The sequence below is a fragment of the Larus michahellis genome, chromosome 2 (assembly GCF_964199755.1).
Source record: "Larus michahellis chromosome 2, bLarMic1.1, whole genome shotgun sequence".
NCBI lineage: Eukaryota > Metazoa > Chordata > Aves > Charadriiformes > Laridae > Larus > Larus michahellis.
In genome coordinates, this window is record NC_133897.1 from 241,592 (window position 1) to 268,584 (window position 26,993).

General features: G+C 52.3%; 1 protein-coding gene across 8 annotated transcripts; it reads left to right on the top strand.

Annotated features, from left to right (window-relative positions):
* The first annotated feature begins 2,758 nt into the window (after window positions 1-2,758).
* Window positions 2,759-26,625, top strand: ASB10 (ankyrin repeat and SOCS box containing 10). 8 transcript variants are annotated; one of them, XM_074573727.1, is made up of 6 exons: window positions 2,759-4,359; window positions 9,586-9,853; window positions 10,552-11,056; window positions 12,386-12,499; window positions 23,339-23,428; window positions 23,968-26,625. In XM_074573727.1, exons 1-5 carry the CDS (start codon window positions 4,047-4,049, stop codon window positions 23,378-23,380), a joined length of 1,242 nt encoding a protein of 413 aa, XP_074429828.1. In that variant the 5' UTR covers window positions 2,759-4,046; the 3' UTR covers window positions 23,381-23,428; window positions 23,968-26,625. The 8 variants fall into 8 exon arrangements, with proteins under 8 accessions (XP_074429828.1, XP_074429829.1, XP_074429826.1 ...); XM_074573728.1 differs by having other exon boundaries at window positions 24,218-26,625; XM_074573730.1 differs by lacking the exon at window positions 2,759-4,359 and adding an exon at window positions 7,383-7,829.
* The last annotated feature ends 368 nt before the right edge of the window (window positions 26,626-26,993 follow it).

Consider the following 26,993-nt stretch of genomic DNA (forward strand, 5'->3'; position numbering starts at 1 on the left):
GTTATACAAGAAAAACCCTGTAACCTTTCTGATTTCACCCTATTCACCTTGGCCCCTGACACAGGCAGGTGTAATCGTAAAACAAATAGATGATTTAGTAAGAGATAAAACAAATCTCTTGCAATAAGAGCAACAATGTTTAGGAGCAGGCCGATCACTTAAAAAAAAATAAAATAAAATTGCAGCCCTTTTTTTTTTTTCTTCCCCAAGGATGTACATCCTCTTCCCTGTGGTCAGCCTTGGGTCATGGGATTGCATATGATCCACTTCACTCTGACCTTTAAGGACCTCCTCCTTCTTCACAGATCCAAAGCATCTGTGGAAGCACTTGCTAAAGGCCCTGAAATCACTGGGGCCAGAGGACTGGGTGCTGCTGACTTCCGTGTCAGACGTGCTGTGCGCCCCTGACGTGAAGGTATTAAGCAAAACCGGTGAGGAGGAGCCTGCTTTTTTTTTTTCCCCACCCAGACTGTGTGTCCCACTATGGAGTGTGCAGCGAGCGGGCTCAGTCAACTGGGTTTGAAGGTAAAGCCTTGTGCCAGTAGCTGAACAAGTCCTGCCAGATGACAGTGCTGAGGGGACAGATGGTCCCAACTTCCCTCCTGTGACCTGTCAGGCAGAGCAAGCAAAAGACCTCTCTTGCTGTGGGGCCAGGGCAGATGCTAGAGCCCTGTCAAACACGAAGGAAAGGCTCTGCTGTGAGCAGGGAGGGCGCGTGTGGTTCGTTGTGGTTTTGTGGTTTTTTTTGTGGTGGGGTGTGTTTGGGCTTTTTGTTGTTAGCCATGGGAATAGGAGGAAATCTCAGGGTAGCTGGTGCAAAGGCAGGAATGCACACCCACTCAGCCCAAGGTCTGTGAAACTGCCTGAGTGCGAGAGCACTGCTTGCCCTCTGCCAGTGTTCCAGGTGTGATGGGGAGGGACCCAGCCTCAGCCCCGCAGTCAGGGTGTTCTTCCTAGATCCCTTTCCTGGATGGTTGTTGGGTGCATGAATAGTGCTGTGCGTGAAGGACTAGGTTTGGGTTCTGTGCCCAAGCCCATGCCTGGGGGAAGCATGGCGCCATTGGCTCCAGTGGCAGGAGCAGCAGGAGGTGGAAAGACAAGTTGGAAAGAAACTGAGTTCCTCCTTAGTTTCTCGTGTTCCTCATCTCTAAGAGAATCCAGCCTTCTCTGTATACAAGTTACTCAGGTTGGGGCTGTTGCACTGAGCCCCTCATCCTGCCCAGAGGAGACTGGCTATTTGTCATGCTCTCTCCACCTCTCCTGCTGTGTATCTTCTCATGTGCTCTCTGTTTTCTTCAGAGACCTGGCAGTGACTGATCCAAAAGCAAATGGGGCATTCTTACCAGCAGGGTGGGCGACCGTGTGGGTCCTGGTGTCAGATGGCTACAGCCAGGGCCACACGTGTGCTTTGGTGCTGATGGTGTGACGTCCCGCAGCCGGCCAAGAAGCACGTACTGCAAGTATGTGAGCTCCTGCACTGCTGAGCAAGGTGGCTCCCATCTACAGGGAGGGGAGCCCAGTGGAGTCTGTGGTTAATTCAACCTGTCCCCTCTACCTTCTCCTACTTGACTGTTCCTCTCCCAGTTGATTTCATCCTGATTGTCCCCTTTCCTTTGCGCTTGGGACAAATGGCCAGCCCTTCCTTGTGCACCAAGCCTGTTTCTATCTTCTGTGCTGCAGCCCTCCTTTGTAGCCTTTTTTTACCCCCTGCATACTTGTTCTCTCTGCAGGACTGGTAAATGAAGACAGTCCTGGATAAAATGTGGCCTGTGACAGCAGAAGTGAAGGACATGCAAGGGGAAGACAAGAAAGGGGGGGGGGGGGGGCGGGGCGGGAAGAAATAAAGATAATAAATAGTTTTGATGAGCTTTGTACATGCTGTCTTGGGACAGGACAGCTGTTTGGCCACTGTCTGTGTGAAGGGGGACAAACCACCGAGTGGGGAGAGGGTTTGGAAGGGGGGTGTGTACAGAAGAAAACCAAGGCCACTGGGCACATGTGTACAGATATACATGTGTGGGGTTCTGTGGTGTGATGAGCACATCTGGGGTCTCTAGGTGTGTTTGGACTGTGGCTCAGTCTGGGGCCAGAGCTTATGTGAAAAGCCTTACAGTAGTGGCATCTATTGCCATTCTTAGTGCCTACATCAGGAGCTTTTGGGTCTGTCAGCTCTTCACTGATCACGCTGTACAAATGGGACAGGGAAGAGGAGCACAGGGAGGAACTGCTGAGCGCCTCTTCTGACAGGTCCTTCTGCCAGGGTGTTCTAGATGTGCCCTCCTATCACACCTGTGCCTGGGCATTCACTTTGTTAAGCTTGAATGTGGATTCCAAAGGGGGGCTGGAGATAAGGCCACTGCATCCTTCTGGAGAACAAGGGTGCCCGTGACCCCAGTGCTGCACCAGTGAGATGCTGCAAGCTGCTCGTGGGCACGGAGTATCTGTGGGTGGGAATGGGGAGTGTGTCTGGCAGCTCCTGAAGGAGCATGCACCCTTTTGGGCTTCCCAATTCTTGCATTGTTCTTCTCTGCACTGGAAAGGGCTACCAAAAGGAACACAAGCAAAGCCCAGCTCTCTGATCAGCACCTGCAGTCACACCAGAAAGATCTCTGTCACGGTTTGTAACTAAGTCGATAGGGTAAATACTAAATGGGCTCAGATTTAACACAAACCAAACAACTCCCCCCAAACAAACTAAAAAACCCAACAACCCCTTCTCCCCAAAACCAAAAGAAAACCCCTACCCCAAAAACCTTCTAGTTGCCTATATATTTAATATTAACAAGTAGCACAATTTGCCTGTTTTGCAGGCCAGATAGTGCAGTCCAGGAGATAAGTCAGTTGGCCAAGGGGATGGCTTCTAACAAAGCCTCGCTGTGCAGTGGGACAGCATGCTCCAGGAGAACATCAGTGGGTCAGTGCAGCTATTCCAGGTAGAGGTACGTGGTCTCGGCCACCCCCGTTAGCCTTCAGGCACTCTTGCAGTGTCTCCTGTGTCACCCCAGCGACGCCAGACGCTCTGTTGTAGGACTGGGTAGAGGATACTGGCTGAAATTCCCGCAGCAGCTAGTGAGTCCCTGTTGCTGACACTCACAGCCTGCCCAGCTGGAAAGTTCTCATGTTGGCAGGGACACAGCAGTTACCAGGTTAGTTACAGGAGAGTAATGTGAGAATAAACAAAGTTTAACTAGTCCCAAACCTGTGTCAAGCTATCAAAGCATCCACGGGTATATAATGGGATCCACTCTGTGTTCCAGAGTGAGCTGCAATAACTGGAGCAGGGCAGGGAGCTTCGGTGTCTTTCACGCCCCCACACGTGACCCACTATGGCTGGAGGGGTGGATGGCATAGCTGGGCGTACCTGCCTCCGAAGCCTGAAAGCACTTGCCAGCCTCTTGAGGTTTGCATGGGAGACTGTCTTCCTTATTGCCAGGAAACTCGGTTCATGTCACACAAGCTGCTTTTCCCAGGCCTTGCCCACATGCCCTCCTTCATTCTGCTCAGCCTTGTCCAGGCAGCCCGCCTGGCTGCCCTGCTGAAGGTGCTGGGTTCCCAAGAGCAGCGTGTGGGGCTTCTTGAGGGGTCTTCTAGTCCCTGGAGGGGAGGCCTCTAGACTTGGTTCCTTGTGACTTCAGACACTGCCTCTGCTGCAGACCTTTCCGTAGCAACCCCCACCACGATGGCCCCCACCTTGCTCCACTTCTTTCCAAGTGGGAGCACGGTGCAGAGCAGAGACTTTGCAGAGCAAACTAGCAAGGACATAGTGTTTCCCAGCTGCCTGCTACCCCTCTCCTGTGCCTGATCCGTGCTGGGGATTGTGTCCAGCAGCTGAAAATAAGCTTTTGGAAGGAAGGGAGGTGGTGAATGGGAGCTGCCAAGCAGCACTATTTATACTTGGTGAGTCAGGCCTGTGGCTGAATACAGCCAGACACTGGGGAGCTGGAACCCAGGAGCAACCTGCAAGGGACGTAGCCTTGGATAAGAGGCTCTTCCCTGCAGCAGCTTGTTTACTGTAAGGTCCAGACTTGTCCTGTTTGTTCCCCGTGATGGACTGCACCTTTCCCTGCAGCTCTGCCACACAACGCTTGCTGCGGCGGGATGAGGAGCAGCAGGATCAGTGGAAGTACACTCGACGTAGAAGGTCCAGGTACCATCACAATGAGCACAGCCTGAGCCCGATTGTCCAGGGATGCCAGAACAGCCGCTTGGAGCCACTGGAGTGCCGGGATCTGCTGATCCAGAATGCGCTCTTCACCGGGGACCTGGAGATGGTGCAGAAGTACTTCACCAAGAGTGCAGCCATCAATCTCGTCATTGAGACCAAGGGCGATGAGCTGCGCTGGACTAGTAGGAAATTTGGTGCGTGTGCAGGGCAGGGACATGGGGGGGATGGGAAGTGCCCAGGATGGGGACCAGAAAAAGAGCCCAGATACCTGAGAAAAGTGTTGAGAGGAATCTCTGGTGGTGGAGACAGGGTGGTTGAAGAGGGTCTTGGGAAGAAAGGGTTTTGGATGAGGAAGGACGACTCTAGGGCTGTAGACCAAATGGTAGGAGGCTTGTTGAAGGTGGCCAGAGGCAGATCTACTGTGAAATGGTGAGAAGAGGGCCCTTGGAAGGGCTGCTGGAAAGGAACAACATCAGGACTGTCCTGTTAGAGGTTGCTGGGATAGATATGAAATACGTGTGAGGAGGAGGAGGTGAGGCTTGGGTAAGAAAGCATCAGATGGCAAGGATGCTTTTCCTGCCTTATCTCTTAAGTTGGGTCTGTTACTTCAGTTCATTAGAAAGTGGAGGCTGTGTCATGCTTTGGGAAGAGCAGAGACGTCTTGGTGGTGCCCTTTGTGCAGAGCTTAGCCCATTGCCTGAGGAAGAGGCACTTGTAGGCAGCTGCTTGGGGACCGAGCCACAATTGCCCTGTGTCTACCTGTTCCTGCTGCTCTGGTGAAATCCAGGTGCGAAGCAAAGCCATTGTGATCCCTGCTCCAAACACTGACTTTGGGAAGCTGCAGGGGGGTTGATGTGGGAGGGTTAGCAGTGATCAGCTGGAGGGGGGCTTTGCTCCAGAACTAAAGTATTTGCTGTTTTGCATCTTCACACGTAGTGTTCTACTCTGTAAGATGGATTCTGCAAGCTGTTCTATTCTGTAAGGTGGATTGGGCAAGGGGAGCCGAAATCTAGTCTACTAGAGGTTAGAAGCAAGGTTGTCCTGAGTGACAGGAGGTAGAAGCTGGTCATCCTTGGTGTTTCCTCCCATCTGTACACCTCACTGTACCTGCCCAGATACATCTTGGGGCTCCCACACCCTCTGGTCCCTTTTGCTTACCTTCTCATTGATGTCATCGATGAACTTTTTGGTAGGCAGCATAGCTGGTGTGTTAAAGGGAGAGATGTGCTTAGCAATCTGGAAGTGCACATGTCCTTGCTGCTGTCTGCTGGTAGCGTGGTGCAGGCAGACTCCCAGAATTTAGGACGGGGAGTGTCAGGTGTGGAGGGGCCATAATTGCACCCCTCTTTTCCAGAGAGGTTGGTGGCAAAAGCCCCCCCTGTGCCAGAATGGAAGAGCTGTTGATGAAAAGAAGTCACACCTCTGGGAAAGTGACCTTCGGGTGTCCTGGCGCAAAGCTATGGAGCACACTGATAAAGCTTAGCCATGACTGAGTGTTTTGGGGGGATCCACACTAGCAAGAGACAAACAGACAGAATGGACTTGCAGATACAAGTGCTGCTGCTTGTGAGTGGTGAAGATTATTTACTGAGGTCTAAGATTTGTACAGCCCAGGTTTGGAATTTGTTACGGTCTACTTAGGAATAAAAATACAAAAGATATTATCCTTTGTGTAACTGAGACCACTTGTCAGAAAAATATTAATTGCACATTTTAACTTCTGTCTTACACTGGGCTAGCAGACACTTGAACAGCAAGTCAGTCTGCTTGTAAAGATGCATGCCCTGAAGAAAACAGAAGAGCTGATGCAAAACAACTTCACGCAGAAATTGCTCTTATCACCAAAGTTTCAAGATGTGAAAAACTCAACCAACTAAGATGATTCGTCAAGCACAGACCAAAAAACGTACTGCAAAATTTATCATATAAGGGTATAGAACAAAACCCAAAAGCAAACTTTCGTGCTACCTAAGGCTTTGGTTATGTATCTCACTGGCCTGCAGGGACAATTTCTTAAATCTTACCCAGCCAGCAACCTTAAAAGTAGATTCTAGTGACTTGGTCTTTCCCAAGTCATCCCCGTTGATATTTTAAGAAGACCAGAGGAAAAGTAAATTGTATGGTGTTACTGACACTACCTGACACAGCCTTTTGCCTCTCTGGTGATGCTTTTGTGATTGGGGAACCTCAGGCTCTCTGTGGGATACCTGCTGATACCTCTGGGGAAGCAGAGGATCCCATGAGGTGAGAATGTCTGCTGGGTGCTTCCCTCTTTTTACCCTTCCATGCACTATGTCTTTAGCTAGACAAGGTGGTGAAGTCTGCACAGACAGTACAGAACTTGGTCATTTATTTTCATTACTGAGAAAGGTAAAGTTCCCTATCTTACAGTCTTCTGTGATCCCCCAGGTAATCGTTGCTTGGTGTTCTATTGGGTCACTTAACTTGTTTTCAGATGCATGATCTGAATAGTTCCACGACACAAAACTAATATGAACACTAGCAGTCTTCCATGCCATTTGATGTGACCTTTAGAACACATGGTCTGAACAACACACACGATGCCAACAAACTGAGCAAAGGGTGCTGTTCTATAACCAGCGTAGGGGCAGGGTGGGTTTATACAACTAAGTAGGGACAGGGAAAAACGCCGTCTCAGGGGAAAGGACAGCAGTGAGGAACCCCGAGTGAGGGGACTGTCAGAAGGTGGAAAGGGAGTACTAAAACCATGCAGGAGCTCTCTGCAAGGCTGAATTTCAAGGAACATACCTTCTATGTTTTTACTTCACTTGTAATGCACTGTTTACCATCCTTGTACCTATTTCTACCTGTTCTTTGGCTTTAAGCTTTGATTAAAAAGAACTTTCCTATGCCTTGTTTAAAAACCTGTTTAGTGCCAAGGGTTCGGGTGGCACTAGCAAGTGGAGGTGCAGTGCTGGAGACGTGCAAGGAGCTGAGGGCTGGACAAAGGTGTGCTGGTGGTGTACGGGGGCAGCTGGGTTGTGCTGTGGTGCTCTGGGCAGCAGCTGGGTGACAGCAGCAAGATGGGCACGAGACCACTTCCCTCTCTGTTTTCTTAGTGGTGTCCTGTCTCCATTTCTACCCTTCGGGCTACTCCTCTGCCCTGCCTGGGGCTTTCCGTTCACCGCCAGTGATGGCAGAGGTACTGCTGCCTGGCAGAAGTGTCCTTATCAGCCTCTTGGCCCAAACTTTTGGTCACGAGGTTTCCCAGAATAGAACAGCTGAGACCTGAGCTGTTCCCAGCCTGGGCCAGCAGCGATGCGACATGTCCTCCCTCCCTGAGGAGCGGCTGGGGACGGCGGGCAGCCCGCAGCCAGAGCACAGGGCGCTGGTGAGGCTGTGCCCGCAGGCTCAGAGCCTGGCCGGTGGGGCAGCAGCGGGTCCTGCCCTGGTTTCTGCCGAGGGTCTGGGTACGGCGTCATGGGTAGCATCACAGGCGGAGGAGACAAGAGTCGGGAGCCCATTTGCACGCGGAAGGTGGACGGTCCTGCCCAGGCCTACTGGCAGGCCCTGCTGGCTGGGGATCAGGGCGCTGTGGCCCAGATCCTCAGCGACCCTCACAACAACCTGAGTCCTGATGCTGTGTTTGACACAAGCGACCTGGAGGAGTGGAAGAACTACCGCTTCAACTTCCGCGGGCTGAGTATGTGGGGGGGCAGCGGGCGGGCGAGAACCATGGCCTGGCTGAGCAGGGGCTCGGAGCCCTCTGCCTGTGCCGCAGGGCGCTGCTACTGCTGGGGTCGGGTGCTGTGGGTGCTGTTTGGGTCACTGAGGAGTGGGGGTGGGAGTGAGAGGGCTGGGATGTGGTCGGGTTCCCCTGTGCTGCTTGTGGAGTGTGCCTGGTCCGGGGGCCTGAGCTCTGTCCGGGTACCAGGCCCTTCAAGCAGGGGTTGTGCAAGTGCTTGGAAATTGCCCAGGTTCCCCTGTGGGGCAGGGGAGAGTCAAGCTCCAGGCTGTGCCCCCTCTGTCACCGGCCCTGCAGCCTGACTCTGCGTGCCTGCTCCGTCCGTGCGGGGCTGTGGGGTCTTTCTGTGGCTTCTGCTGGGCAAGGAATTGCCACAGCCCCACGTTAGGCCCTCGAGAGGGTTCAGTCTGAACCTGGCCCTGGGAAACACAGTTGACCGCACGCTGCTTCTGCAGGAAAGAGGTGAGAGGGATGGAGTACTGAACATGTCATGCAGGCTAGGATGTGGTCCTCCAGCCCAGCCTGGACGGGCAGCAAGAAGCATGATTTCAGGAGCCCTTATCATGTAACAGCAGCAGGCTGTTTGCCAGCAGGTGGAACCAGCTCAGCAATGGTTCCAGCTGGGTCAGCATAGAATCATAGAATTTTTAGGGTTGGAAGGGACCTTAAGGATTATTTAGTTCCAACCCCCTGCCATGGGCAGGGACACCTCCCACTAGATCAGGTTGCTCAGAGGCCCGTCCAGCCTGGCCTTACAAACTTCCAGGGATGGGGCTTCCACCACCTCTCTGGGCAACCTGTTCCAGCATCTCACCACCCTCATGGTGAAGAACTTCTTCCTAACGTCCAGCCTGAATCGACCCATCTCTAGTTTTAATCCATTCCTTCTAGTCCTACCATTACCCGACATCCTAAAAAGTCCCTCCCCAGCTTTCTTGGAGGCCCCCTTAAGATACTGGTAGGCCACTAGAAGGTCTCCTCGGAGCCTCCTTTTCTCCAGACTGAACAACCCCAACTCTCTCAGTCTCTCCTCATAGGAGAGGAGCTCCAGCCCTCTGATCATCCTCGTGGCCCTTCTCTGGACACGTTCCAGCACATCCATATCTCTCTTGTAGTAGGGGCTCCAGAATTGGACGCAGTACTCCAGGTGGGATCTCATGAGCATCTTTGAGAGTTGGCAGGTTTCAAACCCTTGCTCTCTCCTAGGCTCTAAATGTCCATCTCTGCTGAAGATGTTTGCTTGCACCACGCTCAGGGCTTGTCTGAATCTCCTGTTTGAATGGCAGCCTGCTCCAGCACCTCTTTGTTTTTCTGTGGTGATTTGTACATGGTGCTCTTCCCAGCCACCTTGCTGCTGTCAGCCCTGCCCGTGCCTGATCCCCTCCATCCGCTCTCCTCCTGTCAACAGAAGCCCTATGCTGTGTGACTGAGCTGCAGATGAAAAGCACAATTTCTGGGAACAGCCTCTGCCCTGTGGCTCCTGCTCCATTGAGCTCCTGGTCAGTGTGGCAGTGCAGTCTGAGAGCCATCCCCAGAGCTTTGCCTTTGGCAGGCCAGTCCAAAGGCAGGGACTGTCAGGAAGAGGCAGTCCCTCAAGGGGCACCTGGGTCTCTCAAGGGGGGATGTACATCAGGTACCCTGGGGGAAGGGGCAGGACTGGATGCTCTTGGGCACTGTGGCTGGGTGTGGTTCCCTGACCTCTCTTTCCCTGCAGGACTGTGGTCTCTGAGCTACGAGCAGGAGCTCACCACGCCGCTGCACATCACGGCCAGCCGGGGCTACACAGAGTGCCTGCGGCTCCTGCTGCTCCGGGGTGCCGCCGTCAACTTTGCACCAGGGGGTAAGACTGCCCTGCATGAGGCTTGTGCAGCGGCCAGTAGAGACTGTGTGCGACTGCTGCTCAGCTTTGGTGCCGACCCTGAAGCTGTCTCTGAAGATGGCTACAAGCCCCTGCATCTCTGCAAGAGCCCAGACTCCATCGAGTGAGTTCTACCTGGGGAGCACGGTGGGCCTCCCTCCCCATTGAGCCCTGTCCTGTCTAGAAGGGGTCCCTACTCATCCCTGGAGGCGGGAGGCTGTCCTGCAGTGATGGTTGCTGAGTGTTCCTGGTCCAGGGTCACCTCTGAAGCCCGAGGTGGTGGAGTCACCATCCCTGAATGTGTTTAAGACTCGTTTAGATGTGGTGTTAAGGGATATGACGTAGGGGAGAACTTTGTAGAGTGGAGTTGATGGTTGGACTTGATGATCCCCCAAGGGTCTTTTCCAACCTATATGATTCTATGATTCTAAGATAGGACTGCAAGCTCTAGTCCTCAGCTGATGTGGCTGAGCACAGTGCTGCTGTTGTGCTGCCCACCGGTGGTGCCCGGCTGATGGTTCACACTGTGAAGCGCAGGGCGTGCGTGGTGCAGACAGGCCTCTGTGGGGGTGTGGGAGCAGACTCTGGGTGTGATGACGCTTTATTAGAGATCTGTGGAGAATTAGCTAGAATTAGGATGACAGCATCTCTGCTCACCAGTCATCCTGGCTTAAAACTACTGCTCCTCAGGGCATGAGGAGCCAGGGATTTTTGGACTCTTGGGAAAAGTGAAAGCTGTGGGATGAGGAGACATAGGGTGGTTGTGTGTAGGATAGGAGCTGCAGCGGAAAACCTGTCACTGAGTCATCTTGGCCCACGCAGGTGTGTCCAGCAGCTGCTGCAGCATGGCGCCAGCGTGAACAGTCGGACAGAGGAGGAAGACGACACAGCACTGCACGTAGCAGCACGCCATGGCCTAACAGACCACATCCAGCTGCTTCTGCTCTATGGGGCAGAGCTGGAGGCAAGGAATAAGGAGGAGCAGACACCACTGAACACTGGCTGTGCTCAGCCCCATCAGCCTCAGGACATGGACCGCTACTACCGTGTCTGCCAGCTGCTGGTGGAGAGCGGTGCCAACATCAATGCTGCAGACAGGGACCGTCAGCACCCCCTTCACCTGGCCTGCAAGAATGCCAATGCTCAAATAGTGGAGTTACTGCTGGCCCGGGGTGCAAATGTCAACGTCATGAACTACAGCGGCAACACGGCACTGCATAATATCCTGCAAGCAACTGCCTACAAGCTGGAGCACCACCCAGAGCTGGTGGTGCGAGCCCTGCTCAACCACGGTGCCGTTCGCATCTGGCCTGGCTCCCTCCTCAAGGTGCGGGGCTCAGGCCTGTGTTGGCGGCATGGTGGGAAGGGAAAGCGGTGAACATCAGGGCCCCAGTGAGAGCAAGGGTGTTTCTGTCGCAGCAGGGCTTTTTCCATGCCAGCTTCTTGCTGTCCTGCTTGTCTCCTCCCAGGGGCTGGGGAGGGGGAACTGGCATTACCGGTCAGCGATTCCCTGAATTTTTCTCCTGGGATATGTTCCCTGGTAGGAGTCGCCTCCTTCTGTCTGCTGAGCTGTGTGGATGGTACTTGCCCAGTTTCCATAATCGCTTGCCCCGGAAAGCATTGGCCCTTTTCCTCTCGGGGGATGTGTTTCCTCTTTGGGGCATACCCTCCAGCTCTGCTGTCTCTGTAAGACACCAGCCAACAAAGGGTTAATTTCCTGTCTTAATTCCTGAGCAGTGCAATAATTACCCAGCCCGGAGATCAGCAGATTGCTCTCCCCTTTGGGAAAATACAGGAAAATCAACAATTAACACTAATTAATCTCCTATTAACGCCAGATAATGAGGATCACTCGTACAGCCGGAATAGACTCTGACAGCTACTGCTGGCCTGGGCCATGGGGAGTGGGAGCCAAGAGCCGGGGGGATCTGCCTCTGCGGCTCTGCATGGTGGGGTGTGCTCCAAAGGCCACGCTGGTGTATAAGATACGCAGCACCCGTGGGTCGCCTGCACCTGCGTGGATGTGGCACGCACCAGGGATGTGTTGCACGAAATATGTATGATGTCTTCCTGGGGCTCTGCATAGCAGCTAACGTGGGTGCAGTACTTAGGATGCCCGTCGTGTACCCCACAGATACGGGGTGTCTCTGCGGCCCCACTCCCAACGGGCAAAATGCATCCCTGAAACCCCTGTGTACCCCTCAGCAGAGGCATGGTGTGCCTTAGTCTTGCGGCACGCAAAATGGGTGTCAGTCCTTGCCCCAGAACGGCTCATGCTCTAACTAGAAAGACGTGAGGAAAAGAGCCTGGCATAATGCAGAGTGGTGGTTTCTTACAAGCTGCTCGCAGCAGTGGGGCGGATGAAGGAGATCTGCGCCCCAGCCAAGTGTGTTAGTCCCTGTATCTGAGGAGAGGCTGTGGGGACCCAGTTGTCCTGAATGCAGCCATGCTGTGGGTGTTTGTCTCAGTCACCCTCTGCAGGAGCGGTGCTTGGGCATTTCCCACCATCGGGACCTCCTCCTGGGACAGCAGGAGGGAAGGACGGTAGTTTTCTAGATTTAACAGGGCTGGTTTTGAGCACGTGCAGCTTCTCAGGAGGTGAAGATGGGGCTTGCAGGACCTTGCCCAAAGCTCATCTGCTCTCTCCTCGGCGCAGGTGCTGAGGTACTGCCATCCCTGCCCGCGTGTCATCGAGGCCCTGATGAATAGCTACGATCACGTGCGCGTCTCTGAGGACTGGGTGGAAGCGGTTCCAGCAGAGGTTGTACAGGTGAGGGAATACATGCTGGTGGCTGGATAATGTGCAGTGGGCTACGGTGGCCGGGTGCCAGGGGAGGCTTGGGGCTGAGGTGGGGTTTGGAGCCGGGCAGGGCTGGGGCGACACTTGCAGGATGCACCGTAGTGACTAAGGTAAAGGGATGTCTGCTTCTACCTCTGCTCCCAGGGTGATATCTTCAGCTTTATCTGCCTCTGGTCCTCTCTTCTCTCTCTGTAGAAATACCCACGTTTCTACCAGTCGCTCTTCTCCCTGGAGCAGAGACCTCGGTCCTTGCAGCACTTGGCTCGCTGCACCCTCAGGACCTTCCTGGAGGGACGGTTGCTTCAGGTCTTGCCTCATCTGCACCTGCCAAGTGCCTTGCACCGTTTTCTGCTGCTTGGCTTCGAGGACGTTCTTTACTAAGGGCTGTGGTTCCAGCCCCATGGTGCCTTTTATTGCAGATGCTCCGTCCCTGCCAGTGTGGTCTGTGCCTTCCCAGCTGCCTCCCTCCCCTTGCGCCCCTCCTGCCAGGCCACCTGAGCCCCCTGTGCCAAACCTTGCCGTATCCCTGTCCCAGCCAGCCTTCTGCTTCACCTCGTGCACCTATTTTGGAGCATTCTCTTTACCCATACTCATCATGACAAACTCCAGACTTAGTAAGAAAAGCAAGATATGGGGATTAGTGTATTTTGTGGGACAAGGAGCAAATATACTGCACTGATCACAGTTTTAGTTGTGGGATATCAGTCTCACTGTCCCAAATCTACAAACTGCAACCTGGTTGAGGCAGCTCTGGTGCCCCGGGCATTTGTTGGGCTCTTGTCTTTAGTCAAGTTGTTTACAGTTTGTGCCCAAAGCTGTTTGGAATAAAACCTAGTCTTTCTCTATACCTATCAGAGGGCAACTTCTGCCTTGCCTTGAAGACTGTCTGACGTATCTTGAACTGACATATCTCGTCCATGTGACGTGCCATGCATAGTGCACTCTCAGACCTATGCATCCATCTGCTTCTCGGAAGACCCAGGGAAACGTGTGGTGGGTGTGGGGCTGAGGTCTCCCAAACAAACACCTTGCAGGTTCAATGTCTGGGGTTGCCTGGCTTCGCAGCTTGGGGCCAGACAGCTGCGCTTGTGCCAGCACTGAGGACTTTGGTGTGGGGCAAGGAGGAATCGTGCCCTGAGAACACCAGTCCCCTGGGTGCAGAGGAGCCAGCCCCTGTGACAGCCGAGCCAGCACCTGCCAGAGCACAGTGCAGGCCACGTGCTGCTGCCGGGGCTGCGCCGTGCTCTAGAGAAGGTAAAGGGTAACGTTTGTTCCTGTGATTTAAAGACACAGTTGTAAAGAAATCAAAGCACTAACCATCCTTTTTAAGCATCCTTTAACTTCCTCATCTCAAGTAGTCCTGAACTGCCGCTGGCTGGCAGAGGGTGCGCTGGGGCAGCATGGCGGGTGCCACCTCCTGGTGCACTGGTCTTTCAGGGCCTCTGTTAACGTCCACATCAGCGCCAGGGCATGGGAACACATGGATGTGAAGACTAAGCAGTTTGGCAGACCCAATGCTTCTGGTTTTTTCTGCCTCTGTTGGGACACAGGGTGTAGCTCTGCTCCGCTAATTATCACCACCTTACACAACTAGACTGTGTTGCTCTGAGGCAGCAAGCCTGAAAGAACTATGAGGTTCACTCTGACATTCCTGATGCGCTCGCAGCCGTGGTGCACCACAGCATGAATGCTAATAGCGTGAAATAGAAATGAGTTTACATGTTACAGGCTTACAAAAGGTGTCAGGGAACCCGTTGTGGCAGCCTGTGTGTGTAGGTACTGCTATTGCAGTATAGAGATGGCATATCTCAGAAAGGTTTAACAACGTGCTTTATGATGTCCATGGGCAGAGAGGTGCGGTGTTGGCTTGAGGTGATGTAACAAAACGACCTGCAAAATGGGGATGGGATGAAGGGAGCAGGGGAGCCAAAGCTTTTAAAATACGTGGACAATGGTCCATACTCTTACTACGGATTGGTAATGCATTTCCCTTGGACCAGAGCAGGAACCCAGCCTGAAGTCACCACCGTCCTGCTGGCTGAGCTCGCGTATCTGCTCAGGGGGATCTGCTTATGGGAGCAGGTCCTGTAGTCTTATTCCCAAATTCTAATCACCACTTTAGTGTCTGTTGTTAGCCAGATCACGTCTGTGACTGGAGGAAGAGCAGGAAAAGGAGGGGCTGTCCCTTTTGGTGGCAGCACGGTCTGGGATTGCCTTATCCTGAAGAGGTGCCTTTGGTATGAAGACAGTCTGCAGAGCAGTGCGCGTGGGGCTGGTTTGCTGGTCCTCCTTCTTCCCAGCACTGTCCATAGGCCTGCAATAATGTATGTTCAGTAACGTGTACTCAGCCGCTAAGATAATATCACCTTAAGGACAGGGGAGGATTGGATTTAATGGTTTGCTTTATTTTGTAATTGTTTCTTGCAGCTGTCAGACTTAAAGCTGCGCATCAAGTCTTGCTGATCACTTTTGCTAGCTCTGAAATTATCTCTGCATTTGGGTGACGAGGGCAGCTCGGGTTGGAAGAGGTTGAACCTACAGCATTTCGTTTCTGCAAATGCAGGAGTGTGCAGTGCCGCTGTGCGCGAGGGCAGGCCACCTCCTGGCACTGCCAGCTTCTCCTTGGACAATGGCGTGCTGGCATAGACGGGAACCTGTTGTAATGAAGGACCCGTGCTGGGCTGCTGGTGAACGTCCGGGGTCCCTTTCAGAGCTACCAGGTTTGCAGAGAGGGGGGTCCCGGCGTAAGTGGGAGGGCTGAGGTCAGGCAGGTGGCTGAGGGGGACATCCCTGGGCACGGGTCTTCATAGGCTTCATCTATGTTCTCGCTGAAATTAAAAGGGCAGGATGTCATTGTGTGTAAGGACACCACCGAGTAACCATTTTCAAGGAATGTGAGGCTAGTAGGAAAAGGGGAGTAGCTTTTACAGATTGACTGATTTAACTGGGGGGAAACCCCAAACCAAAAAAACCCACCAGAAAAGCTTTGGGGCACCTAAACCCTTTTTCAGAACTGAAAAAATCAGAAAAGTTCAAGCTAAGTGCAGGCTGAGAACAAATGCTCTGAGTTTAACTCAGCTATGCTAATCAATTAGGAATTGATTTTTAAAAGCATTTACAAGAACAGAAATAAAAAGGTTTGATGTTCTAGAGCACATTTTGGCGATATAACCAGCTGTGCTACTTTTTCTCAGGTTTCTAAAGGGGAAATTTCTAATGCAGCATTGAATGTACTCACTGGGACAGGAGTTATGCCAGGGAAATTTAGCTGTCCTGGGCGCGAGGGCTGCGGTCTCCACCGAGGACAGCAAGCATGTGACAGTATTAGCGCAGGGGCACATGGTTCTGATGTGTTTTTACCAACCGCAACAGGCACAGGCAGCTGCTGGTTGTGTCCCAGGTTCACTGGAATGTCTCGTGGGCACATGCTGCTGTGCCTGCTTTGCATCCGCCTTGGTTTTCTGGCAGAGCAGTTGGCAAGAGACGCCTCCTGAGTGCCTGAATAACGTGAGTCCGCTGCCACCGTCTCGGTGCGGCCGTGCCAGTGATGGGCTCGGGGAAAAAATTCATCCCCTTTCTAGACAGAAGTTTCCACCCAAGCTGCAGCCTCTGGGTCTTACCCTGACCCTCTCTGTGCAGTCAAAGCATTGCCTGTGCCTAGAATCCCCTTCCTTTAACTGAAAGATCAGCTGAATCAGCATCTCCCTGTAGGCTTCCCAGCCTCCAACATCTGCTTGACTCTTACCTGGTCTCTCCTGTTCCTCAGGAGCGTGACGTGCCGTAATGGGTGGACTAGGAAACTATTATGGTACTTACAGAAGGGTACAAGGACAAAGCAAGTATAGAAAAGCCCTTCCCTAGGATGTCTGTCAGCGCCCCCTGCCCTGCCCCGGGGCTCTGTAAATTGCATTTCGGGTACTTTTGAGTCAAAAGGGCATCTTTGTATTCAGCAGTTGTAGACGATATTTTTTTTTCTTCCATAAGTTTTACCAGTCATTTTATGGACCCTTGTATATTTAAGTATTCTGATATCTTGTGGCAAGGATAACTTAATTGCACATTATGTTGATCATCTCCCTTTATTTGTCTTTACACTGTCACCTTCTTGTTTCGTTTGATGCCCTTTAACTCTTGTATTCTAAGAGTATGTGGGCAACCATAGTCTGTTCCTCTTCGTTGTATTATTCAAAACTACATGGATACCTGTCATTTCTCTCCTTACTCCGGCTGTAATTCTATTCAACTATGTCGCTCCCTGCATGGAAGCCATCACCCAGCCCTGAACCACGAGCAAGGGCTTTCCCTGTCTCTTTACTGATCCCAGCGCATCACTTTGAGATGAAGGGACTGCAACTGCGCGCAAATCTAAAAATGTGGCTGCGCTATGATTTTGTAAGTGTTATTCTTAGCCATGTGGATGTGAGACCTACACAAATGCCTCAGGAACCTTAGATTCATATTTGACAGTACTTGATTATTTACACGGTCCAGGAGGAAGATGGCCTTGGCAGCGCTGCCCTCCCGTTCAGCACATTTTGTGTTCAGATGGCGTATGTCACAACCTCTAAATGTTTTTCAAGCCATCGCTGTTTTAAAATGAAGCCCATGTGCTTCTTTCCTATACATTGCACCTTATACTTAGATGTAACAAACCAGGTTTTCCGTGAACCTGGTGTTTCGAGCAATCCAGGTTAGGTTGTCTTGGGCAAGTGCCACCTGTTACTTTTACCATCCCAACAATTCGTTTTTAACCATCCCAATAATTTTACCAGCAATTGTTTTTTTTATTTTCTCCCTAATTGCTAATAACATACAGCATTGATATATGTTACATAGAATACCACTAGAAATACATCTGTCAAATGGCTATATAGGATAAGTCTTCTCAGTTGCCCAATTCTTTCAAATCTGTTAATACTGATCACACTGACTGTAGCATACAGCTGATTTTTCGTATTAGAATGTCATGCAGAACTAAGTCAAATGACTTACAGGACTCTAAGCATGCCATATCTATCTAGTTAGCTCTATCAGACTTGTAGGCTTACAAAAAAATACATAAAGCTATTTGAAAGTACCTCTTTCAAATGACATTGATTTGAATGACATTAATTTGGGTTCTAGCTTTTAGTAATTTACCCAGGACGTCCTTTGGCTGCTTGTTGGTGATGGCTTGGGATGTGTGTTGAACTACCTGCTCTGTAGTTTCTTGGATATCCATGTGAGCACATTTAAATACTGGCAAGACACTGGATTTTGTTTTTCCCCCCCGGTTACCATAAGTTCCCCAGTGTGCCATGATTTGTTATAAATAAAAAAAATCAATGGTTCAGTGAACTCATTAGCCAATTAAATAATCTTGGATATAAGTTATCCTTCTGCAGATTATAAAAATTGTTACTTAAACAGTTTATCATCTTCCTTAATTACTTATGGAATAGAAAGTATTTCATTACCACTGTAAAATACGAATATTATCCATTGTTGTTTCAAATACAGAGGAGAAATATTTATTGAGTTCTTGGTTTTCGCTATACAGAATATATGCTTACAGGCAGAAACCTGGGGCAGGTGACCAGTAACTACAATTCTTTGGATTTTCTGCTGCTGGGGCATCCTGCTCTGGGGTCGACATTTCCAAAAAATTGAGAAATTGGAGAGGGTTCAGAGAAAAGTCGTGAGTGAGTTATGGATTGCTAGTGATTCCTGGCAGGGGGGACCTCGGAGGGGTGGTTGGACACACCATGGTGGATCCTTGGAGTTCTGTGTGCAGTTGTAGGCGCCTGTTGTTCGGATTTACAGGGCAGGAGGGGGGTGACAGCAGCCGTCTGCAGAGCACCGTGGGCATAGGGGCCACACACCCCCCTCCCCACGCTGACACCCATCACGGGTCTCTGCCTCCCCAAACCTTCGGAGGGGCAGGACCCAGTGTTTATTCGGCATTGCCAGTTCTTCTGAGCAGTGCTTAGAGGCAACACCAGATCCAGTGGCTGCAAATCGAAGCTGGGCAAACACGTATTAGAAATGAGACACATTTTTAATAGCAGGGTAATTAATCTACTAATTAATTGTGTCTTAGAATAGCTTATCGTGGTGGATGTAGATTTGTCATCTCTGGCTTTTTAAAAATCACTGGAAGATCTGCCCTAGCCCAGACCAGAATTCATCCTGCCCGAGTCCCGGAGAGATCGGACTGCTTAATTACAGATCTGTGACCCACAGTCTTGTCACTCTTCCACACACCTGTCACTACCACTGGCCTCTGTCACCCCTGGGACTGTGTTTGGCCCCAGGGTAATGAAACAGTTTCATGTTTCCCTTAACAGTGCCGCTCACTTCCTTCATTGATAGTCTCTGACTTTCCCTTCGTTTCCTTCGTTTGTGACTCCTGGTCTGCACTGGCTCTGTCAGCTTCCTTGCTCTGAGTCTGCTGGCTGCGCTGGTTTCTGAAAAAGACATTCTGAAATAAACAGTGATGCTACTTTATAACTTTATTTAAGTATTTTCTCTTATTCAATGTCTCTGACAAGCTTTAGATTTGAGACTTCACTGAGCAGGTTTCACCCTGCGGGACTGGCAGCATTTGTGGGTTGCCGAAGGACCTTGGGGCTGGATGTGACACACGAAGGCAAACTCCGTCCTGCCCCCACGTGAGGCCCTCGGGGGCTGCTCTGGGACCTCGCAGTGGTCCCAGCTGAGGAGACGCTCCAAGGATCGCTGACGTGGGGCAGTAGGAGCCTCAGTGTCTGCCCTAAGCTGCAATCCCACACAGCAACGCAGCCCTTCTTGGAGCACCCCCTTGCAGAGCTCTGCTGCGTTTACTCCCGTGGCTGGTTTGGCCCCGCAGCAGCTCTCCCTGTGCTGAGTGTTCCTGTACTTCACTGTTAGGAGCAGGACTCCAAATGCTTCCCGCACTCCTGTTTCCACCCAGAGGCTCTGCAGCAGACGCTGATGCTCCTGCAGTACGTGCTCGCGGGCGAAACGCGGGTGAACCCACCGCGTTGTACACGGGGTCTCTCGGAGTGTCTCAGCCCCGCTCCATTCCTCCGGCTCATCACCAGATGTCAGCAACGCCGCTCACATCCCTCCCTCCTGCATCCTCACTCCAAGCCTCTCCCTCGGGATTCTGGGCCACATGGGCTTGGGCCAAACGCAAGCACATGCTTCATAGTAGCCTGTGACTTCTTAAATTTGGTCCTATGCCTGGCCAGCCTTACTTGACTCCTGGAAAATACTACAGCAAATAACGAAACAATTTGTAAGTGCCTGGACATGTGCAAAGTTGGTCAGACCAATCCTGCTTCCTTCTGTATCAGGCCAAAGGGGAAAGGGGCAGAAGGAACAGATGTTAACGTGTCTTAAAGGTCTTAATTTCATGCTCTTTCACATAAGATTCTCAGAATGAAATGAAGAAAAGACAATATAGAGTGAGCTACTATTAGATGAGAGCATAACTAGTCAGAAGATCTTATTCAGAGCCATTTACCAGTAATCAAACAGCAGTGATACACAGAGGGTGTTACCTGGAGGTCCATCCTGCGTCTATCTCTGTTCTAGAGTTGTTAAACTCTTGCATGAAGGAACAGGCATTAGGCTTATTTAATCTGCAGAAGACACTGTGCTGGTTGGGGCTCCAGCACAGTAGACAAATACCAAGTTCTGCCCTAGAACCAGCAGAACCCAGCTGCAAAAGCCTTAGTAGGGCCTGACCTACCAGAGATGGTGCAAGCTGAGATGTGCAGGAGCAAACATGCCATGTGCTGCCCGTGAGCAGCCACACACTGCACAGAACAGGCACATCTGTCGTGGCATGCACCGACCAGAGCCCGGTCTGTACAGGAGCAGCTACACTGGTCCTCTCTTCTGGAGGTACAGTGACCACAGCGTAGTGGGTGTGGTGACAAAACAACAATACCTAAACATGGAACAATGGCCTGAGCATCTGTCCTGTGAGGAAAAGCTGAGAGAGCTGGGACTGTTCAGCCTGGAGAGGAGAAGGCTCAGGGGGATCTCACCAGTGTATATAAATACCTGAAGGGAGGGCACCAAGAGGACGGAGCCAGGCTGTTTTCAGTGGTGCCCAGCGATGGGACCAGAGGTAATGGGCACAAACTGAAAAACAGGAGGCTCCATCTGAACATCGGGAAACAGGTTTTTCACTATGAGGGAGACTGAGCACTGTCATGTGTTGCCCAGAGAGTTTGTTGAATCTTCCTCCTTGGAGATATGCACAAGCTGTCTGGACATGGTCCTGGGCAACTGGCCGTAGATGGCCCTGCTTGAGCAGGACGTTGGACAAGAACACCTCCAGAGGTCTCTTCCAGCCTCCACCAGTCATTCGGGGATGCTGTGACTGAGTGAAGAGAGCCCTCTCCTTCATAATGCAGGACGCAGGACTAGCAGGACTGTTCTTATACACTGACTCCACACTAGGTGATGGTGCTGTAGAAATGAGGGCCACTGCACCTTGTGATAAGCCAGTGCCCTACCAGCTGAAGACAGGCATATCAGCCTTATTCATGTACCAGCCTGCATTGGGAATGGTGTTGTTTAACCCATTTTGCTCTGAATCCTGCATCCTGCACTCTGAGAACATCACCTTTTCCTATAGGCTCTTTGCTTCTGTCAGATAGCTGTGAAACACATGTCCATACAGTGACCTGCGAATGATGGATGTCACCTGAATGAAAGCATGCAGAGTGCCATGCTCGCACAACTGCTGGGGCAGAGCAGTGTGCATGGCGAGCTGCTTCTACGCTAGAAGTGCAGGCGGTATCAGGTCTGGCTGCCGGGAGAGACCTGCTTGTGGGCCAGATATACCGATGTTGGCTGAAGGCAACGTGCCCAACCCTAGTGCCTGGGGGCACCTGTCCTCTGCCATCCCTCCCTTGCGAAGGCTCCTTGGTAACCACCAAAGGGCACATTATGCAGTGATACTCCTGTCCCCTCACCGCTTGCATGCAGCCAGGGGCTGACAACGTGCCAGGTAAGCACATTGTCTTACAAGCTGGGTCCCATGTTGCCAGCTGAGGAAAGGCTGAGCTCCCCCGGGTACGGCTGTGCCCCACTCTGGGACAAGGTCTGGGGTAGGGTGTGCTTCTGGCTCGATAGACCTGCTGGCTGGTAAGGATGCTTCACACCTGCATCGCCTGCGGTTTGTGCCTGGGCTGTGGGACCTGGGGATGAAGGGTAAGGGGAGATGGTGCAGGGGTGCCTGCCTCGGCTGCTGCCACCTGGGACCCTGTTGGTTTTGGTTCGTGTCTTAGATGGCCTGTGTGCCCTCAGCAAACCCAACAGCCTGCAGCCACCAGCTCTCAGAAGGTATTCCTTTGCTAACACTGTGCAGGAGCTGTGCCCAGTGGGCAACTGGCAGCCACCGTGGGTCCTGCCAGGAGGCCTCGTGGCTGGGAAGAAACCCTTTGCTTGTCAGTGTGGGAAAACAAGCGGTTTTTGGATCAGGAAGACCCAGCTTGGGGGCTGTTTCTAGGCCCTCTGCTGAACCACAGAGGCTGGTACTCAGGACAGGCCACTCTTACTGCTGGCCTTGTGCAAGGCTTATCAAAAAGACGGGTATGTGGTATTGCTCTAGAATGCTAGCTCCGCCCTTAAGTCCTAAGATGGACCACTCCAAGTTTTCCTCTCTCTGTAAGTTATAGTCGTTCCCTATTTCTGAAACCCTGGCTCGGGACAGGTCCTTGGAAGTAGCCTTTTTCTGCTCTGAGATCTTGTCAGCAGCAAAACTGTGCGCCTGGGAATGCTTTTTCTACTATTAATGAGGATATCCCGGATTCTTACTGCTCCAGCTACAGCTCTGCCAGGGCTAGTTCTAAAATACGTTCCGTGGGCATGAGAGGGTGCCTCCTCAGCCACTGCAGACAAGTTTTGCTGCAGGAGGCTGAACCACCTGGGAGCTCCTTGCACCCAGGGTGCCTGCTGGGGCAGGACCGCCAGGCTGAGCGTGCCTACAGAGCCTGATGGCTCAAGCCAGGGGTGGTTGATTTTGGACCACTCGATGGGTGTAGGCCAAGAGCAGAGCTTGTGCCTGACATCAGCCTAGCTTCTGTTATCACACCATCACAGCCAGCCCATTCTCTAGACTTTCCAAACTTTGAGTAAATAATTTTGCAACATTACCCTGGCTTTTAATATGTTTAGTAGCTATATTGCAGGAATGCCCAGAGGCCATGACTAGATTTAGTCCTGTTGTGCTAGATTCTGTGTAGAGATCGTAAGTGGAGCAGGTAGAGGCATAAAGTTAAGGTTGCATAGCAGTTTCCATTAGAAAGACCTGCTTTCATTTGCCAGTCAGTTATTAAACTTTAACTGTTGCAGTTGTGGTTTGCCATGCTGTGTGCCTCTCTCAGACTGAACTCTTCCCATTACAGCTACAGCAAAAATTAATTGGCCTCTACTTGGCCAACAGCCTGTGTACCAGGAATACGCTCCAGACTCCCCCGCTTAGAGGAGCAGGTTGCAGTGCAGGAAGCAGAGCTGGCCTGGATGTTTCTTCTTCTGCCCAATAGCATGGGATCAACTTTTCTTAAATTACCGGCCTCTGAGGATCCCGTTTTGCATGTACCAAGCAAGGACAGTTTTAGAGGCTGATAGTTTTCTCCCAGGAAGCCTCTGCCTATGCTGAGCATCCTGACGTTATGCCAGATCCTCTGTGCTGATCAGACAGGTCATGTACCATCTTCAGAACAGACACTGTGTCCAAAGCGTCAAGTGTTGAGCAGGACACGTTCCAGTCTTGCCTACTGACTCCGGAAATGCAGGCAAACTGACTTTTCCATGCCCATTTCTCCGCAGCAAGGAACAGAGAAGAGGAAGAAGAAGCCTCAGCAGTTCTAATGCGGAAAACAGACAAGAGGGGTGGGAAGCAAAGGCGGACTGAGGAAGGTGAGCCATTTCGGGCAGTGACGTGATGGAGGAGATGGGACAGGCCGGTCTGTAATTGCTTAAGGGCACTGCTTGCAGAGACTGAACTTGGATTCAGTACTCAGGGCCCAGCCTGGGGGGACTCGGGCCCAAGTGCTGAGGCTGCTAAACATGGGGCTATGACCCAGAAACCCCAAAAGAGAAGGGAGAGAGTAGGCCTCCTCCTGAGGCTCTCTTTTAGCTCAATGTCTGAAAACATGTCCAGCAAGGTCCTGAGAGGTCTCTTTCAACAGCTGAGAGTGCAATGAGACCAGGGACTTTACAAATTGCACGTGTAATTAATATTTCTCATGTACCCGGTGTGTTGGACGGTGTCTCTTCAGGCACATTATGGGAACAGACCAACTGCTTGCGAGTGGGGGATGGAGCAGGATAAAATGGAATAGAGTGGGTCCCCGTGGAGAAGGCGTGTTGGGAGGGAGAAATGCCCGGGGAGCAGCTTAGAGAACAGTGGAGGTCTGAGCCTCAAGTGGAAGCCATGGAAACTGTATTTCCACTAGGCAGCGAGAAACTGTGGAAGATCGGATATAGGATACAGAAACTGGGAAAGCCGCTGGAGGTCTAAGGGGTGGTAGAGTTGTTACGCGCAACCTGGACCCTCACCCTTCCCGTCTGGCTCACCCGGAAGGATGGTGGACGTGGGACGTCTCAAGCTGTGTCTTGTTCAATGTATGTGCTAGAATGCCATAGCATAATATTTGCTTTATTGTGCTTGCAATCCTTTTTTTTTTTCTTTTTTTCTTTCACCAGTCCTTCAAGCTTTTCCTCTCTGGATCTTTGCTTTACAATTTGGCAAATGAATTTCTACCTTACTTTACAGCAAAATCTCATGAGACAAAGTAAACCAGAGTGGAGTACGTTGTCAGGGCCTGAGTACGTTCCCCCCCTCCCGGGGGTTTGCTCTCCAGGGTCAGGGCCAACTCAGACAATGGAGCTGTGTGTCCTTGGGGAACCTCAGCAAGAGCCTGCCCCTCTTTGGCTGAGGAGCTGCTTTTAAGCTCAGGCTCTCACCCTTAGTCTCTGCCTGGCCCAAGCTGGAGGTACACCTGATCTTGTACCTCCCTGCTGCTGACAATGATCCCGACCTACTGACTTGATTTTCTGGCTTGGCCTTGGACCTGCCTCACCACTTGGAGAGTGGGATTTGCTGGGTGATCACTGGACTGTTGGTGACCCTGGGTACTGTCACCAGACCTGCTCTGCTTGCCTTCCTTGAGTCCCGTGGGACTGCACCCCTGTTAGTGAAGCTGCTGCCCTGCCTGCCTTGCTGCAAGTCTTGCTGCCCGGCTTCCCTTCCCTGTTGGAGCAGCCTGCCCTTGCCGCTCCTGGCATTGAACCGAGAGCCAGCGTTTGGCAAGAGACAGGGGCTGCAGGTAATGCAAGTGTATAAGCAGGTAAGCAGAACCTTAATTTGGAGACATGCGTAGGGACTGCAGGGTGCAAGCTATTGATTTGCCGGGGACAGTATGGGAGCCTGTGTTATTGGCTTCAGGAAGGACCTGCTGCTTTGGGCACAGTCAGTCGTCCTTCTGTGTGGGAGCTGTAGTTCTTTTCCCACCTTTCTCAGTTTCCTCAGCAAGGTTGCTGAAGGTGCTTCCTATTGCTCTCAAATACCCTGCTAACTTACATGAGGGTGTGAGATGTGGGCTGAAGCTTACACAGAAAAGGTTCATTGAACAACTGATCAAATTGCAATTGCTCAGGAGTTAGGAAGTTGCTTGCATAGCCTTGATTTGGACCCTTTTGAGTACAGGTCTTGAGATCCAGTAATTATACATGGCTATGCTTTCATTTTCTCCATGGTCTAACATGCTTTGATAACGGTAAAATGAACCCAAGCTGCGTGCATGAAGATGACTCCAACCTGAAGATTCCGTTCCCACAGGGACATTTGGTGGATAAGACAGGAGATCTGGGCCAAGGACAGATAGAACAGGATCCCACCTGCAGATCTGGAGTGTGTCCCTTACCATGTCACAGCTGATCCCTCAGGTGGGATTCATCCAAATGCTAGTCACTGCCAACCTCCCTCCCAGCCTGAAATCTGGGTCCTCATCTTAGACGAGGGACCAAATGGCCTGTGCCCTACAAACACGCTCGTCTCTTCCTCAGTGATCTGAGGGCCATCAGTTAGCGGGAGGTGTCTGCATCAGAGTGGTGAGAGGGATCCCTCTTGCTGAGCCTCTGTTTTATGATTCAATATTTGAGTCTGGATGATTATTTTAAGATTAACTTCTCCACACCTCTGTTTCCCTGGCTGGGGGTAAGGTAGCTCTCGCCATGAAGGGACATTTCCTTGATACTGCAAGGATATGCCATAGAGAAAAGCATACAAGACGTGAAAGAAAGAGGAGGCTCTGTGCAGGCCCTTGGTACTGATGTTACAGCAGACCCTGGGGATTCAGATTGTGCCTGTTTGGTGGAGGAAGGCTGCGTACCACACCGCCAGCCTGGTGGGCCTGTTTGGCCTCGTTTACATGCTCTACACAGGAGTCAATTGTCCAGCTCCATGGTTGGACTGTCATGTCCCACGCAAAGTATATGATTCAAGGCAGCAGCAAAGCGGTGCCTCAGACCTCGCTGGGGACAGAGGGTGGTGGCATGTGTTCACGTAGATGTCAATGCTACCAGGGAGCCTGGGTTGCCAAGCTCCCTGGTGTACCTCCCTCACAGAGGTACGGCATCCCTGGGCAAAGGGTGAGTGAGGCAGGAACACGCAGGGGTCCTGAGAAGAGGACTACGCCTAGGTGAGAGCTGGCATGTAGCTGTGCCACTGAAAATGCAGCCAGAATCAGCTTAGACACGCCTCCAGCTCTGGCATTTCTCAGCTTCTGAGGGCTTAACATGCTAACCCTGATGCTCTCCTGAAGCAGGGCTTTAGTTTGCTTAAAGTTCGGCACATTACAGGCCGGGCAAGAATCTCCCTGTGGACAGGAACACGACATAAGAGCCACGCTGAGGGGGAGAAGTACTCTGAGCGTGGGACTCCCCACACGGGGCCAGGCCACGCTCCCCAGGACACACAGCAGGACCAGGCAGAGCTGTGGAGCTCCTGCCGCAGCTCAGGAGCATACGGCTCGCACTGGTCTCACCTGCTCTGTAGATGGAGTGATGTGCAGAAGGGCCCATGAGCAGCCGGTCCCGGGTACCTGTCTGACACACGAGTGTGCGGGCGGGAGGGGCGGTGCCCAGGGGCTTCGTACGGCTGCAGCGCGGGCGGGCGGGCTACCGAGCCACGGCCGGGCTACCGAGCCACGGCCGGCCTAGGGGCACCCTGCCGGGCAGGTCCGGGCGGGCTGCAGCCGCCCGGGCAGGCGCTCCTCGGCGCCCCGCAGCGCCAGCGCCTGCCCCGACGGAGCCGGACACCAGGAGCTCCCCGCGATGCACGGCGCCGGGGCCGCGGGGGAGCAGCGAGGGGTCCGGGGCACCCTCGTTCCGCGCTCGGGCTCCAGCCCCCCCGTTCCCGCTCTGCCCGAGCGCGTCTTTGGGCGGCCCTGCGGCCTCCCCCGGCCCCGCGGCGCCCTCG

Bases quoted from the DNA above. Each gene is read 5' to 3' on its own strand.
- ASB10 (XM_074573723.1), top strand. From the start codon at position 4,047: ATGGACTGCACCTTTCCCTGCAGCTCTGCCACACAACGCTTGCTGCGG. The intron at 9,854-10,551 runs GTGAGTTCTACC...TGGCCCACGCAG, and splicing joins AAGAGCCCAGACTCCATCGA to GTGTGTCCAGCAGCTGCTGC. The intron at 11,057-12,385 runs GTGCGGGGCTCA...TCCTCGGCGCAG, and splicing joins GGCCTGGCTCCCTCCTCAAG to GTGCTGAGGTACTGCCATCC.